An 18,386-nucleotide genomic window follows, 5' to 3' on the forward strand; every position below is an offset into this window, starting at 1 on the left:
TAGGAGGGGGATGCACGTGGCCCGGGGAGCTCTGTGAGTCCTTCCAGCTCTAGCGTGCTGGAGTAGCACAGAGGAAGAGGACGATTCTCCCCTCATTTGTAACAAGGGCCTCCTTTCCCTGTCTAGCAGGGAGAGTGTCTTCCAGTGCTGAAGGGGACAGCTCCCATAGCAGCTCAGTGGAGCACCAGCATTAAGGGAGGGAAATACTCGGGAACCTGACTCGCCTGGGAGGACCAATTGCCCTCCTACATCCTCCAGGACACCCAGAAGCTCAGACCAGGGAGGCTCAACCTTCCCTAAGCATCAGAATCACCCAGGGAGCTTTATAAAAATACCAGTACAGGGCTCCACACTAGACCAATTAAATTGCAATCTGGGGAAGTTGCTCAGGCATCAGCATTTTTCAGAGACTCATAGGAATGTCTAATGTGTAACCTGAGCTGAGACCACTGGGCTAGAGACACTGCCCTAGCCCCTGCACCAGTTCAGTTAGGGGACTGAACTGACTCAATTAGCTGATATAATTGCTACCAACAGGTCATCTCAAGGATTCCAGTAAGTTTTCAGGCAGGATATATACCATATAGTTTTCTCTTAAAACAAAATTTTAAATTTTATTCTGAAAAATTTCAGAACTCCAGAAAAGCTGCAAGAAGAATAAAATGAATATCCATCTACCCTTCACCTAAATGCACCAGTTGTTAACATTTTGCCACATTTTAAGTGCCATATATTTCTAACTCTAAAAGCATTTGGCAATGTATCAACTTTCAGGACTGCATGGAAGGGAGAGAGGGAGGGAAGTCAGAAGGGGTAGGGGGCACCCTGCTCTGGAATGCAGAACAATGTTTCATTATATGGCATATTGGGTTTCATATAAGAAAGAGATGAATGGACACTGCAGTGGGTGGAGAAAATGAACACTAATTCTTTTCACTGGCCGGAGGAGCAGCATCTAGATCATTTGTAAAAATAGGAACAAGAGGAAATATATATACCCTAACGTCTTAGCCATGCCTCCTTTTACTCACAAAGGAGTGTGTAACCCATACACACTCCTGAACACAGGATGAACGCACGGAGCAGGGAGGCAGAAAGGTCAGGTCAACTAGGATACATGAGGGGCACTTAGGGGAACTCAGGTCCCACCTGAAACTTGAGCGGAGGCAGTCTGTCCAGCCAGACCGGCTACAGAGGTCCATCCAAGGAAACATTCATTCATGCACTCATCCATTCAACAAACGTTCCTCTCACACCTTCTGTGGGCCAGACGCCATGCCAGGCACACTGCATCCAGAGGAAACATACAGTGACTATTCCTGCCTACACCTGCTCCCAGTCTACACCTCACATCTTCAAGCTCTTTCCTCTCTGTCCCCTCCCACCTTTCAGCGCCACCTGTCCCAGGAAGAGTTCTACCAAGTCTTTGGCATGACCATCTCTGAGTTTGACCGGCTGGCACTCTGGAAGAGGAATGAACTGAAGAAGCAAGCCCGGCTGTTCTAGGCAGAGGCTCTATAAATATATATGCATTTATATAAAGATATATGTAAAATCTCTATACTGAAGCTCGGTATAATCCTCTTGTGTAATGGGACACGCTGCCTGCCATGAGACTTGCTTTTCTGTACTGTCAGGCAAGCCCACGTCATCCAGATATTTTTATGCTCCCTACTTTATCTTTTCTAAGTGCAATGGGGTTTGGGAAGGGATTTGAGGGGACTCCCATCCTTTTACTGGGGATCCTTTTTATACTGAAACATCTGTCCTAACTTGAGTCCCCCAAGGTCCAACCCTCTTTTGAGGTGCTTGAAGAAGTCTCTTCTCTCTGCTTCCTCGCTCTTTCCCCAGTCTCCAGGGCGGATACTGACCCTGCAGTTTTCACATCTTACTGGTCCCACAGGGGCCTCCCATGGGAGGGTCCACGCGCGATCTCCCAGAGTCACCAAGTACCTTCGAAAGCCCCCCACTTAGGAGCTGGTGCTCTGGGGTGATGCAGGTAGCAGTGCGGGCCTCAGACCGAGTCCTGATAGCAGTAAACAGTGGTGGACATGGCCTTGGCCTCTCCTCAGCTCTTCAGTCCTCTCCTGTCCTTGATCCTAACCTCTCCCTGGTCCAAATCTGCAACTCCAGGTAGGAAAAGAAACGGCACTTCCTTTCCCTGCTCCCTTCCGACTGATCCCCTTGCCGGGCCATGTGGGGAACCAGAGAGAGGGAGTGGGAGCCAGAGGCAGGAGACAGAGCAGGGCACCGGTTAGAGCTGGAGCTGCAGGACCTCCCGGGATGCTCTTCTCCCCGTCGTGCTCCCCGCACCTCCTGACCCTGCCCCGTTTGGAGGAGAGGCCCATTGCTGCAGCCGGTATTCTTCAGCCTTACTACAATCTATGTGCCTGACAACTCAACACCCCACAGGGCTAACGTTCCCACCATAGCTCCAACGGAACAAGTGGACAGACAACTCCTAACACCCCTCTGAAGGCAAGATTGGCCATGTTCCAAAGAAGGGTCCCTGGTCCATGCCTGCTGCCCCCTGGCCGGCAGAGCAACCTAACCAGTCCCCGACTCCCACCGCATAGTTAGCCAGGTTTTGTAGGGAAAACTTTCTGAAGAATGGCTGCTTAGGAGATTCCAAAGTGAAGCGTTGGCCAGCACCACTCATGATGACCCTGGATTTCCCCAGTGGCTGCTTTTCCTGCCTCCGTTCCTTCCGGAACAGGGGTGAAAGCTTAACCTTCTCTCCCTCCTCCCCTTTCCAAACCTTCTACCCTGAGTTGGCAATGTGTGGTGGGGTCTGTTCCTCCCTGGAGACGACTTGACGTCTTGGAGGTAAGATGAAGAGGCAGAAATGAGAATGAGGACCCTCAGGAGGCGAGAGACGTGACACGGCAAGTGGAGAGCGGACTTCCACACTCCCTCACTGAGCACCTGCTGATGTGTCCTGAGCACTGGGTGTGGGAGGGCACGGGACACCGGCACGACCACCGTGGGCCCTGGTCTGGGGGGCATGCCTGCCACCAGTGGTGTCACCAACATGGATGCAAACATGATGGATGCAAGACAGTTGGGGGGATGGCACGAGAAAGTGGGTGCGACATTACTAAAAAGCATGTGCGTGGTGCAGATGAAGGAGAGCTTGGTGGAAGAGATCTCAGTGGAGCAAATTTCAGGGAGGGTCCTGGTGAACTGGGCGGAGACTGTAACTTGAAAGGGTTCTAGGCTGAGGGGCTGGGAGGGAGGACTAATATGCTCTCGTTTAAAATGCCACCCCTCTCTGTAACTTCTCTTTTTGGCCAATGTCTTTCAACTCTCCTGACCCTTTAGGAAATGCCCCCAGCCAGTCACAATCGTTGAAACTGCCTCATTATCACCCGTTAAGAACTTGGCGAAATTTGAAGGGCTTTTGTTATTGTTGTTGGATATTTTTGTTTCCCATAAAAGCACATGATTTCAACCCAGACCTGTGTCCTTCTGTTGTTTGTAGTGTGAGTGGAAATGAGGGACAGGGGAAGAGACTAAATCAGATACATTTTTTCAAAATAAGAGTCTAGAGAGCAGCTGTCCCTTGGCCTCAATTTCTCCTGTAAAATAAGAAAATTTGACGAGGTGAGTATCACCCAGGTTGGTTCCTGCAGAACACGGGGGTCCTGCAAAATGGTGAGGTTGGTGCAGCCACAAATAAGATTCTGTGATCAGGGATTTGGTCTCTTTGACTCATCCCCAAAAAGCAACTAGGTTGGCCAGCTTTATTTATGAAGCAAGGAAATAAAGGCTTCTCTTAAAAAAGGAAATCGGTGATCAAAAAATAGTAACAAGGATAGTAATAGCTCCTCATTATTAAGTACCCACAATGAGCCAAGTTCTGTGCTGAGGACTTTACACCCCCTATTTCATTTCAGCTTCTGTAACAACCCAAGAGGTAGCCATATTCTTATCTCTGTCTCATAGATGAGGAAACAGCTTTGAAGAGGCTGCATAATTACTGTGGTGGAGCCAGGAACAAATTCCAGCCTGTCAGACTAGAGAGATCAGCTTATCCACTCTTACCGGTGGGTGTTTTCAGCTCCACGTAAAGAGCGCCATCTGAAAAGTGGCTGAAACAATGAGAACACGGATTATCCTGCACAACCAAGAGGCCAAGGGGCAGAACTAGGCAACTAAGCAGCTCAGTGATGCTGTCAGGAGCCCAGGTGTTTTGCATCTCCTCACTCCACTGTCCTCAGTACCCTGGCTTGTGTCCTCAGCTGTGACTCCTCACATTCACGAACGGCTGCTGTGGCTCCAGCCATCATGTCCTCACACCACCACACCAAAAAACAGGAGAGAAATTTCCCTTTCGGTATCTCTTCTGATCAGGAAAAACGTTTCCAAAAGCCCTCAACAGACTTCTCCACAGGTCCTACTGGACAGAACTAGGGAATAGGCCCATGACCTTGCTGCAAAGAAGGTGGGAAACTGAGTGGCATTTTCAGCCTCAACAGTGGGAGGCAGGAGCCCTGCTGTTAAAGAAGAGAAATGGGGCAGACAAGCACTAGCCTCTGGGTAAGTGAATCCTAGTGTCTGCCACAGCCGCCGGGCCTCCTACTAGAGACTCACAATGCATATTGCCAAAACTCCTGCAAAGCCCTGCAGTACCTTTGTTTAATCCATTGTTTCATAAACTACTTTGACAAAACTGTTTGAGAAATATTAGACTTACTGGATTTCCTCTATTCTAAAACATACACGTTTTTCACATTTTGACATCTCTGGAGAGGAGATGTCACTCAAAAGTAGCTCCTTTCCTGACCTCTCCTTCTGTTTCTTCTAAGTATCATCTCCACTACAGCCCCTCCAGACGGGCGGCTCAAACGTGGAAAAGGAAACTCAAGAATGTTCCTTTGCTCTCTGCCTACACACGCACCCAACAAACATTTACTTCTTAAGCATGTGCCGCCAGGCAGGAGCCTGAGGATCCAGCACGTGTAAGGCAGGTGTGAGCGCTCACGTAGCTCTGGTCTAGAGGGGAACACAGACTGCACACAAGTAAGCAGAAAAGAGATGGCAGATGAAGATAAGTGCTACAGAGACAACAGATCGGGTGCTGGAGAGAGGAGCAGAAAGGAACTCACTACATACACTCACTGAGCAATGAAAACAAAGTACCCAAGGGGCAAGCGTGGGCGGGAGCATTCTAGGCGCCGAGAACAGCATATGCAAAGGCCCTGGGGTGGGTAAGAGCTTGGTGTCTTTGAGAAACTAAAAGTGAAGACAGAGTGAAGCAAGGGAAGGGGAGAGTGAGATTAGAGGAGGTGGGAAGGCAGGCAGGGACCAGAACACACAGAGGGGCTAAAGGACACCTCTTATGCATTCAGACTTTGCGGACATTGTCCAGCTTGCACTGTGGTTGTTGACGTACTGGATGCAGGGAGAATCTCCCTAAGCCTTGCTTCTGAAGTGAGGTCGGTCCCAGCCAGCTGCACTGGAGTGACCTGGGAGCTTACGAGAAATGCCCCACTCCCAGCCTAACTCAGTGCACATCAGGATTTTAGTAAGACAACCAGGCAATGCACACCCACAGGGAAGTGTGAGAAGCACTGCTCCAAACCATTGTCTTTTTATGGACAGACACAACATTTTGTGTCAGACTTTCTCAAGTTCTAGAAAGGAGCCAGCCCTTTCCCCATGCACATAACCTTTTTGGACACTGGGGGGCAACCTTACATTAATAAAACAGAACACCACTGGGGGTGGGGCACAGAAATCACAGAGGGTTAGAGCATGATGCCAATACAATGGCCAGTTTGCAGCCGAGGAAACAGGCCCACTGAGCGTTTGAGTGATAAGGACACGCAGCCAGCTCTCCTGCACCCGGAACCATTCGTCCTCACTAGACACCTGGCGCAGAAACATGGGACCGGCTGTGGAAGTTGTCAGCAGCTGCAGCTGGCCACTGAACAGAGCCAAACGTGGAGCAGAAGGGCTTAAAATTCGAGGGGAACAAAACACTGCTAAAATTCATTGCAATTAACATCGCGAAATTTTGCCAACTCTGTTAATGCCCCATGTAAAATTAAGTTTCAAACGCTTCATTCCACATCAGACTTTGAGCTGCTGAAAACCTTGACTGCACACTGATAAACACCTGCTTTTATAGACACGGCTCTGAACTGCTGCCGACCCATTCCAAAGCCCTGGAGCGAGACTCTAAATAAATAAAATCCAGAAGCCGTGAAGATGAGGGCCAGCCTCTCATTACCACCCAAGAGCCCACTTGCCTCGTCACAGGGCCTGGTCCTATTGTCACAGGGGCACAGGCAGGAGAAACCAAAGGCCAGCTGTCACCCCCATGGCTAGTCCCTGGAGCAAACTGGGGCCAAGTGGGCAGATGAATCAGGTCCAAAAAGTAAGGTAACATTTATGCCCATGACCAAAAGTGTTTCCATCTCGGGGGGGAACTATCCCAGTGTTTCCCAAATTTCAGTCCCTCAAACACCACCTTCACAATTTGCATAAGATTATTTACTCATTCAGTGCTAGTCACATAAATTTTTTTCAATTAACTCATACTTGATGTTTCTTTTTTAAGCAGTATCAGTGAAATTACGTGTTTGTAAAGACTGGTTTTATGTTTTAAATACAAATTCAAACAAATTCATCACTCTTTAAATATGTTAGCCTGTGTAACATCTGAGTGTAACCCACATATTCACCAACATATTCCCAAGAGTTCCACACTTTGGGAAATACTGCTCTGTTTGAGAGAAGTGGTAAGGGAGGAGGAGATGTGTATTCCCTCAATTGCTTCATGGTGACTGGTCTTTGGGGAACCAAAGGGGAAACTAGCTGAAGAGGCTACAGAGAGAAGAAAGCGCAAGCTACTCTGTCACTCAAGCAAGGCCTGGTTCACCCCGCCCATCTGGTTGGTTGCTGGGGCATCATGCCAACAGTAAGTCCCCGGGCCTTGCTCAGGTGCCTTCCCTGCTGCTCTGGGCTGTAAAGCCTTTGCCTTCGTGGGCACCGCCCTGAGCTACGGCAGGGTCACAACAGCGCTGTGTCTAAACCCAGTCTCACTGTTTACCAGGCACGAGCTATGGGCTGAATTGTGTCCACCCCCCACCCCCCAAGAAATCCATGCCGAAGCCCTAACTCCCACTACCTTGGAATGAGGCTGGATTTGGAAATAGGGCCTTTAAAGAGGTGATCAAGTTAAAATGAGGTCAGTAGGGTGGGCTTAGCCCAATCTGACAGGTGTCCTTATCAGAGGAGGAGACTAGGAAACAGAGAGAGAGAGAGAGAGACCAGGGCGGCCTGCGCAGAGGAAAGACCACATGAAGAGGCAGCAAGACGGCAGCCAAGCCAAGGGAGAGGCCTCCAAGGAAACCGACCCTGCTAATGTCTTGATCTTGAATTTCCAGCCTCCAGAACTGTGAGAAAATACATTTCCATTGTTTAATCATGCAGTCTGTGGTATTTTATTATGACAACCCTAACAAGCTCATACACCAGGTGCAAGTAGACTTTCAAAATAGGAATAAGAGCAGTTTCATAGGGTGGTGAGGACAGGTGCTTCAGGGACAGTACCTGGCTGCAGGGGAGGTGTGCATTTGACCCCTCAGCATCTCCCTCATTCTTCCATCTGGTGGTTTCCCCAGCCCATCAGTGCCTCCTGTGGGCCAGTGCTGGAACTACAGGGACAGAGGCTCTCCAGTCTGGCATCTCCACTGGAAGGGCAGGGAGGCCGGGAGCGGGGTGGCCCCTCTTTCCCACAGACTGGGAGAGACCACATGAAGATGCAAACTCAACAGAGGAAAGCGGAGTCAGAGAGGAGATGGAGAGAAAGTACTGACTGCTCTGTTTGCATTTCTGGGGCTCTGAGCTGGCCTTAAAGCCAGCTTCACCCCTTCAACTCCCCATTAACCTCAGGACAAATAAATTCCCTTTCTGTTTAAGGTGCTTTGAGTTGTGATTCTGTCACTTGCAACCAAGGAGGCGTGACAGAGTGGCTCTCAGAGTGAATTAACATGGACAGTGGAGTCTCGCATGTGTACCTTTGCTCTCCGAGTGAAGAAGAGTGATGACAGTTTAAATAGTGCAGACATCTGCCCCTGAGGGGGCGTGCAATGGGGCGTGGGACTTACCAGGGCAGCCGAGCGAACACATATGAAGGGGCCAAAATCTGCCCTGGTTAGTCACTGCAAAGTGCTTGCAGGGCCTGGACCCAAAAGCTTTTTTGTTCCCAAAGCCCTCTTGTGGATGAAGAACTGATTGTCATACAAAAGAAGTGTGACTGCCTGTCTAACACACGGGTCTTGCCCACCTGGATCAGGAGAAATCGTCCCAAGCAATGCGCCCTTCTGACAAAATAATAGCATTATTACACACACACACACACACACACACACACACACACACAATACCACCCCTTAACAGACTAGGTAACAGGAACTGGAAACAGGGGAGTCCTCGCATCTAACAGTACCAGGTGTCCCTGCAGAGGAGGAACCTGGCAGAGCCTCAGGGTGTGATTTACACAAAGCTCCCTGCAGAGGGCAGCCTGGGTGCGTGGCTGCAATGTCAGTAACCTTTAATATTCCCATACGCATCTGATGTCCCCAGAGGAAACCCACATTGACTAGCATAACTCACACTTCTGAGGGGGGGGGGGGGGTCAGGCCCTGCACTAAGTGCTTTGCGTGTCTCATTTAATCCTCTGGGCACTACTTTTATCCTCATTTTACAGATGAGAAAGCTGGACCTTTGATAAGCAGTTCATTCAAGGTTTTCTAGCTGTCTGTGGTACAGCCTGAACCTGAACTCAGGGATGTCTCACCCCAAAGCCCATGTCCTTGGCCACTGCACAACAACCACCTACCTCAACAGAGGGATTTGGGGAGTGCTTCCCCTGCGCCAGGCAAGGCACCAGCCACGCTACGTACAACCACTGTGTGAGGGAAGTGTTATTAGCCCCGATTTTTAGATGAGGAATCTGGGGTTCAGAGGGATTGACTATCATGCCCTTGACTGGGCATGAAACTCAGGTCTACCTCGTTGTAAAGTTGTACTCTTGCCTCATGTGTCTCACAAACTAAGAGAGTGATACTTGTGGAAGCCAGAGGAGTGTGGTTCTGGTGTCATCAAGTCTGGAGCCCCGGGCACCACGCCTGTTTCCATCCCTAAGGTACTGCGTCATTTCAGGCAAGACTTCTTCCCCTCGCTTTGCTTAGTTTCCTCATCTGACAGATGAAGGGAGCAGGCTGGCTAATCTCTCGGGCTCCTCTCAGCAATAAAGTTTTTCTGGTTTTAGGTTTAAGAAATTCACTTTGGACTTCTGCAGCCTGGTGTCAGCCTGCAGCCTAGATAGAGGTAAAGACGGGGCATGCAGCCAGCCTTCCAGAATAGAGCCCATGCTGCAGGGTTAAGGGTTGGGCATCACCTCAGCCCTCTGGGTGGAGGCACCCAGCTGCACCGACTCCCCAGAAGTCTTCATGGGTTCTTAATTTCTCTCAGGTTTCCACATGGGTAACCGTAGGCCAGACTAAGCCCATGGGGGTGTTTTGCAATGTTTAAAACAATTGAAATTAGTTACCAGTATTTTTAAATCAAAAGAGACTTTCACTAAATCTGCATTTATGGGCTCTCCTAAACATCCGGCCATGCCAGGCCCATGTTCCCACGGGCCACACTGGCCCAGGTTGCTGGCTACTGGCCTTTCAGTTGGGACAAGAGCACCCTGCTTTGTCACTGCCCTCGGGGTCCCCATGGCTAGCTCACACCATCTCCCCTGCCTGGCCCTGTAGGCACTTCAGCCTGTGAGCCTCACTTAAGGAGCCAAGGGTGCTCTTTCCTTGAAGAAGGACCGACAGGGAGGGAGGGCTTCACGCAGCTTTGGGGCATAAAAGCAAAAGCTCCTCTTCCTTCACTCATGACCAGCGACCAGCGCACTGGGCTCTGCTGACTGTTGCAGCGAAGCCCTGCAGCCTGGGTGCAGGTAGGAGCCCTGCGCCCTGGAACAGAAACTGAAGGTGCGACAAAAGGAGGGGTTCACATCCATCTGTGAAACTCTCTCTCCCAGCAGCGGCCACTCAGATCTCTATCTGCTTTCCGGGGTCCAGGGTAGACCAGCGGGCATGTGTCACTTCCCTGGAGAGGGGCTATAATGGTAACATTGTGCTGAGTGGAACAAGAGAGGTTTTCATTCAGCGACCAGCATTGAGCAGACAGACATTCAAGCAAGGGGCTCTGGGGCTCACCCTGCACAAAGGAGCTCGGGAGAGGGGCCCTGAACCAAGAAGCAGTCCAGTGGGCCGGGCTGCATATCCACAGCGGAACGCAGCGGGGGTGGGAAGTACAGGGCATCATTCACAGAAACCTCATTGCCATCTCATGTCCCTCTGCAAACAGACAATCCCAGAGACTCAAAGGGACCCTCCAGGATATGTGCTTTCCTAGAAGCCTCCTGAGTGCTTCAGCATATACCCACTGACTCTCCGTAAGACTTATTACCACTTACTAGGTGCCCGGCAGGGCACTAAGGATCAAGCAAGGAGTAAAGCACTGTACCCACCCTCATAGTTCCTGCAATCCATCCGGGAGGCCAGGGAGAAGCAAGGGGAGAGGTAAGTAGGAAATGCTGCATTGTCCACCCAATGGAAGAACAGTCACACAGTAACAGAGACAGCTCAAGAACCCAGATCTGAACCCCCATCTGTGGTTCCTCTTACTCTAGCCAAGGTCTCCTGAGATCACTGCCTGTCTTCTCTGAGGAATGACGGGTTGGGGATCAGTGAAGAAGGCAACACAAATACCATAATAAGGAATTTAGACTCTATACTGAAGGCAAAGGGGGAGCCATCACATAGTTTTAAAAGGGATCTCATTGGGATCATGGAATGGTCACTCTGGTAGCCAGGGTGGAAGCAGACCTGGGGTCAAGGTGACAAGAGGCTAGAGGTATGTTTCTCCCACTGGGACAAAGAACCTTTAGCCTCCAAATTTTTCTTTCCCAGGGCTTCCCAGTTCCACCTGATAAGCTAAGAATGAGACAGGGGAGTATCATTTGTTTTCACAAGACTGGGAGCTTGAGGGAGTTGAAAGCTTTCTTCCTGGTATTGTTCACTGGGACTGAATTTGATATCTTTTTACAGAGCTAAAGCTCTTCATACAGAATTCTTTAGACAAGCACCAGGCAAACGTGGAAGGCTGAGTCCTGATCATGGAGGAAAGGGAAGATATGCGGCAGGTCCTAAAAATCCTTTCCAGAGACCTGCACTCTCACCGGGAAATGGAAAGTGGAGGAGCAAACCAGGCATCCACAGTCTCCCTCCCACCCTCTCCCCGGGGCTTCCCACCCAAAGAGTCCGCGGTGCAGCCAAACCAAACGCGGTGCAGACACTTCCTGCACTCCTCTATCTCTGTGCCTCTGCTCTCACTGTTTTCTCTGCCTGTAAGGTTATCTCCTCATGGCAGGCTCACCCAAATATCTGTCATCCAGTGCTGTCTCCACGATAGGGAAGACATTCTTGCTTTGTCTTGATGAACTCCACGAGTCCTTTATTTTTTCCATGGTGATTTTCACATAATAATTTTTAATTACATTATTCTGTACATACGTATCTCCTCTGCTAAATTGTAGATTCCTTGAAGACAGAGATTATTCCTACCTTAGCGTTTGTCCTCCCAACAGGAACTTGCACAGAGTGCAATAAATATTGCTAAGTGAACTAATGAAAAGTGGAGATAGCTTTTGGGTAACCATAGACCTCATTAAAGGAAAAATACATTTAAAATATATATAATTATTCCTTGTCCAAAACCCACAAGTAGCCTCCTCATCCATCAAATCAGTTATGGTAACAACCAAGCTGTAGTCAATTTAGTCAACAGTGCCACCTAGAGGACATCATGGATACTTATCTAAACCATAACCACTACACCTTCACAGCAACTTTTTTGTTAATCCTTAGAACTGTGCACAGACCGTGTTCGCCCATTTTTCCACCTTTCCCAAACTACAGCTCAGTTAATCCATTCCACAAATTATTCTATAGACACATATAAATCCTCCTTAGCCCTTTTGACTTTTCTGTTCCAACTCTCTGACAAACCCCCAAAGTCCTTGATGGTTTCTGAAAGTGAATCTACCCAAGCCTCCCTCTGTTTTTGCAGTAGTTATGTTGTTATGCTCTCTATTTTTTTAATTATTTCAAATGAAATATTATGTTTTTTAAAGTATTACTGGGCTAGCCTGGGCACTTAACTACAATTTATAGCCTCGACTCCCAGTGTCTCAGAGTTCAAACAGTGAACTTTTGGAACTACATCCACTTTGTAAATTGTGGGTTGTCTGCTTTAGAATTTAAACTGACCTTTTCAAATTGGAAAAGTGGGCAGGAACAAAGAGGAACTTGGAAAATAATAATGGCTCACATTTCTATAGCTATTTACGGTTTATAAAGTGGGTTTGTATCATTATTTCATTTGCCCTCCGAACAGCCCTGTGAGGTCAGCATGAGGTTTCCGCCAGCGCAGACGAGCAAGTAAGCTTCATAGGTTGAATATTATAAACTTAGTAAGTAGAGGAGCAAGAGTGACACACAAGTTTGACTCCAATCCCATTGTTTTTTTCACTCTACCACATTTCCTCTGAGTGCTCATACACAGGCACACTAAACAAACTACCCATGCAATTTTGCAAAGCCAGCGTTAATTTCTACCTGTCCATAATAGCAATGGAGAAAACATTCCCAATCCAGGAAAGTGCCGGATGCTCTTTCCCAGGCCTTTCTTTGCCTCTTTGCCTTTGCATGGGTGTTCTTCCCAGTGCCAGAGTTCTGAGTAAATGAGTGGCCTCGTCCAAACAAAACCCAGACCGGGCCCATCTGGGGAGGAGGGGCATCTAGGAGAATTGGGCCTGAACTGAACTTTATGAACGCTCTTAAATTTAGACACTTCACATTGTCTATAAATTAATTAGACCTAGTTCACAGAGATACACTAATAGGATGAAAGAAGTTGACATGCTTCATACAACTTAAATTCCATTCCTGGACCATACTGGCTGTAGCAATATTTTTTTCTACATCCTGTAATTATTTTAGGAAGAGCACACTTGTATCGCACTGTATTTTGTATGCTAACAGTGTTCACGTCCACAAATTTAACACTCCGTTTTGGCATTCGTGTTTTAGTACACAGGGAATCTCAAAAGCTGGAATTGTCCAAAGCTATTGCCCACCTATTGTCTGTTTCTCCTTTTCCTAGGCGGTTTTCTTTTTTTAAGATTATTATTATTATTATTATTATTACTTCTCTCCTCTTTCACACCATTACTGACATCTCCATAGCGCTGGGTCCACTGTCTGGCACTAGAAGGTGTTCAGGAAAGACCTGTCAGATGGAGACGATAAACCCAAAGTCAGGAAACGAGTGGCAGCTGCAGGGTGAGAGGTTTTGATTACATGGGAGGAAAACACGTTCCAACAGTCTGGGAAATCTGAAGATGGAGTGGGTTGGGAGATGCGATAGTGAGCTCCCCATCACTAGCAGAGTGCAAGCAGAGCTGAACATCGTTTTGGTCCGGGCTGGGGTGGGAGGCGCGGGCGCGGGGACGAAAGCGTGCGAACCGGGAAGTGGGTCCTCGGGGCCCCAGCGGGAGGGGCGTACAGGGCACGCGGAAGGCAGGGCGTGGCGCGGGCGTGTGCGGGACATGGGACACCGGTCCGCGGCCCAGGGGGCGAGGCGTACTCCGGGTCTATTCCGGGAGCGGCGTGGAGGGGCGGGCGGGGGCGCAGGGCGAGCATCCTGTCTGGGGGAGGGGACGTGCGGAGGGAGCTCCCGTGGGGCGGACTGGAGAGCGCGGCGCGCCCGCCCGCTGCCAGCCCCGTCGGAGCCACCGCGCCCTGAGCCGCGCGCCCCGGGGATCGGCCGGCGCCATGGACCGAGGCCGGGGTAAGAGGAGCCTCTGCGGCCGCACTTGTTGCTGCCCGGGGTGGGGAAGGGAGAACCGGGCGATCTAGAGGCCGGAGAGGAGAAAGAGGGGGACGGTGGGGCGGAGGGGGGGGAGTGCAAGGCCCAGGGCTGTGTGTGCAGGTGCCTCCGGCTGCTGGGACAGCCCAGTGTCTGTTAGTCCCTCATGTCCTGGGGCTGAGTGGCCTCCTGTGTGTAAAACCAGAGTTTCATACACTCAGAGTCTTAACTTCATAAAAGAATCCCTCACAGGATTCCTGAGTCGGGCGAGCTCTCCCACCCCATTCCCCTGAGGAAGGGCAAAATAGGGTTGACATGTTACAGTCTCAAAACACCCCCACATGTGAAGCCCCCACTGTGCTCCTGGTGAGAAGCCCCGGGAGACTGAAGTCTGCAGCTGCCTAGAGCGTTGGGAGGAGGAGGCGCAGGCGTGCGTGTATGTGTGTGTGTGTGTGTGTGTGTGTGTGTGTGTGCACGCGTGCGTGTGTGGGTGTCTGAGCCCTGGCTCTGTTCCTGACAAACTATGTGACCTTAGCCCAGTCCCTTCTGCTCTCTGGGCTAGTGACAAAGTTGGACTAGATGGTCTCCCAGGCCCCTTCCCGCTGGAACTCTCAGGAGATGAGTGTGTTTGATAGAAATTTCACAGAAGAGGTGGGGGCTTGCCGAAATTGGAACTGACAGAGAAAAGAGAGCAGCATGCATAGGGGCTGGGCTTAAGAAAAGGCCTGGACATCTCAAAGGGCACGTGTCTGTAAAAAAGGGGCCTGCTTGAACATGGGGATAGTGTCTAAGGCTGGGCCACCAGGGTCCTAACCCTCCACCTTGGGATCCAAAGAGATCACAAGTGTGAATGCACTTGGTAAACGTGAGTGTTGTGCCAACACAAGAAACATTATTATTATTATTAAGATGAATATTAATGGGAAATTCCTCCCCCTCCCTACAAGAATCTTACACCTTTCCTCCATCTCCCTGTTTGCTGTGTTGAGGCCCCAGAGGGGAAAAAGGGAGTGACCACGGATGTGGAAGCAAGCAGGAGGGCACTGGGAGCAGAGATGAGTGCCTGAGCAGGTGTCAGGGTAAGCCCCCCGACACCCCCATTATAGATAAAGCCAGAGTTCAGAGGGCTACAGGGGAGTTCAAGATGCTACAGACAAGTTCCCCAGGCACCCCATCCGCATCACAAAGTACTGCATACACCCTCTCCTTTCAGGGCCCAGAAGGGCAGGCAGCAAATGGAGGGGGCTTCTGTTTGGCTCTTGGGGGATTGAGACTGTGATTGTAAAGCAGTTGCCACCTGTTAACTGACTCCTGGACAAGTTTGCCAAGAGTCCACACACTCACCCGGGAGGGAACAAAGAAAGAGAAAAGAGGGACCTCCAATGTCCCTCAGACCTCGGTCCCCAACTCCTGCATCATATTTCTAAAGCAGAGCGCCACCCCCTATGCCATTCCCCCCCACAGGTTGTCACATTCCACCCTGCCTGGTCCCCAGGACAAAAATCCATACCTAGCTTACCCAGAATTATGGAAAGCAGACTATGTCCTCCTTAGACACACCAAAGGTGACAATAATTCACTTAGTTTTAAATACATAAATACTTAATAACGGACACCTCACTTTAGAAAGCTGCTTCCAGAGCACTCTTCCTAGGAAGCCGGACTTCCCGGGAATCTATTAGGACTCGGAATGTTCTAGGGCTCTGGCTCTCTCCCCTACTGTAGGCTTTCCAAGCCTCCTTTCCTTTTCCTTCACACTTCTTGTCACAATGTGCCATTACTCTAAGAGTTAGTTACCCAACTACCTGTTAGTGTCTACCTCCCCTTCCCCAGTGCAAGCTTCTAGAAGGCTGGGAATGGATCTGTGTGGTCACTGCTGACACAAGGCCTGGCACACAGTAGGAGCTCACTAATAGTGGTTCGATTAGTTCATTAGTAATATGAAGCATACTTTATAGTATACCTCAGGTTAATTGTAATGCTGATTTTAAAAAAAAATAAGATGTTACTAAATCCTTACATCAGAACAGCCCTTTGTGACTTGCAAAGGCTTTCTCAAATGGGAGCAAAATGGATGGGGCGCACAGGACCAGTTTATCTGTCTCAATTCTTAGGTGTAGTTGTCTACTATGATAGATTATTGAAAGCACTTTATGAATTAAAACATGACTAAATTCTGAATTAGAATGTAAAATCTGTATGTGTTTTTAAGATAAAACATGGCACCTGAAAAATCATTCCAGCAGAACTTTCTGGTTGTGCCCTTGTCCCCGGGGGGGGGTGGGGGGGGTGCATACTCCTCCATTGACATGAAAGGATTCAGAAGGACAGGACGGGTCTCATTGCCACCCCCTACTACCCTGTGGTCCGTGGGACCGTCAGGCCCAGGACACTGGGGAGGAAAGCACACAGGTATAATAACAGTAGCATCTGGAATCATCCAGCTCGTCCCGTCCCATGCACCAGGCACCATGCTCAGCTTTTGACATGGCTTCTCTCAGAACGAGCGACGGGATGGGGGCTACAGCAGGAACTGTCACTAGTCCTCACCTCACAGGGAAGCAGCCTCGGCAGGTGGATTAGGTGCATTGGCCATAACAGTTCCCTAGGCTGGATGGCTTAAACAGCAAACATTGACTTGCTCACAGTTCAGGAGGCTGGAAGTCCACGATCAAGGTGGCATCAGGCTTGGTGTCTGGTGAGGCCTCTCTTCTGAGCTTGTAGACAGCAGCGTCTCACTGTGTCCTCACGTGGCCTCAACGTGGAGCGAGACAGCTCCAGTGTCTCTTCCTCTTCTTAAACGGACCCATCCGAGGGGATTAGGGCTCAGCCTTATGACCTCATTTAACCTCACATACCTCCCTACAGGCCCTGCCTCCAAATCCAGTCACACTGGAGGGCAGGGCTTCAGCATGTGAACCTGGGGGGATACAAGTCAGTCCCTAACATCAGGGTTAGGTCTGAATTTAACTTGCACCTCCATGGTGGCAGGTGACCTGCACAAGCCCTGCAGGTGACCTGCAGGGCGTGGACGCGGAATCTTCCTGCTCCAAGCTGCCACCCTCGTCACACGGCAGCTCACTGTTCAGGTCTTCAGAGCAATTACGGCATCAAAGCCGACCGAGTGCAGAGTGGAAACAAACCTGGGAAGTAGGATTGCTTTCCTGACAGGATATGTGTCTTCCCGTGAATAAAGGAGGATTCATGGGAAGCAGTAACGGACTTAGAAACCACTGATGTATTATAGTGAAATTCCTTCTAGCGGGAATTCCCGATCATGAATATCATACAAAGAGAATCAGCCATTGATGAAGGTAACACTTTCACTACAGACTAATGTGGCTAATACACCATGTTCTACAGGACAAGGAATTAACTATCCTCATATGAGGATAAAATATGGATACTGATCATACCTATTTTGTGGGGGTTGTTGTAAATATGAAGTGCATGGAAAATACTTCAAACATCACCGAGCCACTCAATAAATGCTGGCTACCGTAATAATTACAGTCTTTTAAAATCAGATTCAACACAATAAAATTGCTTTATAGAACTTTGCTTGGTCCCTCCACAAGCTGGTCTGACTCTGATGACACTTAGTGAGTCCCTCCTCTGTTTTAAATACTAAGCTAGAGAGCTGCTATACAACTCCAAGATGGGGCCATGTCAGAATCTTCTCTGTATCCCAGACCTCCTTCGTGGTGCTTGCCTCTTGGAAATCCATCTCTGAGCTTCAATAACTGGACCTCTGTCTGACTGACATTTCTGAGTGACTGAGAAAATACTAATACATAGGCCAATGTGTCCATTTGCTCTTAATTTATTCTATTTATTTGTGCCTGCTGACTGGCTGTGTCTTCACAATTTTGCTTTTGTGAACTTTGCAGTCTTCTCAAGCCATCTTGTTTTTAAAGTCTTTGCTCTATATTTTCTCTGATTTTTTTTTTAACATGCCTTCTTCATGGCCAAGGTTATGTCTGTCTAGCTCATATGAAGTCATTTATTTCCCTAAGATTCCCTTTCTTTCCACCTCACAACTCGTTCTTTTTCAACTAATTGGATTCATCCCAAGATGGGACTTTCTTTTGCTGCGTTCTAGAATCTTTTGGCGATCACATTGTCTATTGGGCAACTCAAGAAATAATTTGAAGCCCTTCTTTTCATTAAATGAAATTTTTATTGTTCAAGAGATGGTAGAAGAACGTATTCTGTGTCTTGCTCTCCGTTGGACCAGCTTTGAGATCCCTATCAGGAAAGCCACATCTTCTCAATCCATAGCTTCTTCCATTGACGAGCGGCGTGTAGCTACACCTACGACGAGCCTGTCCCATGGCTATGAATTCCCATGCCTCTTCCCTGACATCCAAGTTCATTCTCTACTCCTTCTATCAGTCACTGACCTTCTGAAAGGAATACTCATCCATATTCATGTTTTCCAT

General features: G+C 49.1%; 2 protein-coding genes across 7 annotated transcripts in view; both read left to right on the forward strand.

Annotated features, from left to right (window-relative positions):
• The window catches only part of ABLIM3 (actin binding LIM protein family member 3), a 103,282-nt gene extending 99,827 nt beyond the window's left edge, over positions 1 to 3,455 (forward strand). For all 6 annotated transcript variants that reach the window (XR_012489830.1, XR_012489832.1, XR_012489831.1 and 3 more), the window contains one exon: positions 1,393 to 3,455. Coding sequence is in view for 1 of the 6 variants with exons in the window: in XM_019734351.2 (XP_019589910.1) it covers positions 1,393 to 1,506 (114 nt within the window). In the remaining 5 variants the exon portion in view is untranslated. The remainder of the gene's footprint in view (positions 1 to 1,392) is intronic.
• A 10,316-nt stretch (positions 3,456 to 13,771) lies between these two features.
• Positions 13,772 to 18,386, forward strand: part of AFAP1L1 (actin filament associated protein 1 like 1) — a 59,810-nt gene continuing 55,195 nt past the window's right edge. The window contains exon 1 of the mRNA XM_074314108.1: positions 13,772 to 13,926. Within this exon, the coding sequence (XP_074170209.1) occupies positions 13,911 to 13,926 (16 nt within the window). The 5' untranslated portion in view covers positions 13,772 to 13,910. The remainder of the gene's footprint in view (positions 13,927 to 18,386) is intronic.

The sequence above is a fragment of the Rhinolophus sinicus genome, linkage group LG10 (assembly GCF_036562045.2).
Source record: "Rhinolophus sinicus isolate RSC01 linkage group LG10, ASM3656204v1, whole genome shotgun sequence".
NCBI classification, from domain to species: domain Eukaryota; kingdom Metazoa; phylum Chordata; class Mammalia; order Chiroptera; family Rhinolophidae; genus Rhinolophus; species Rhinolophus sinicus.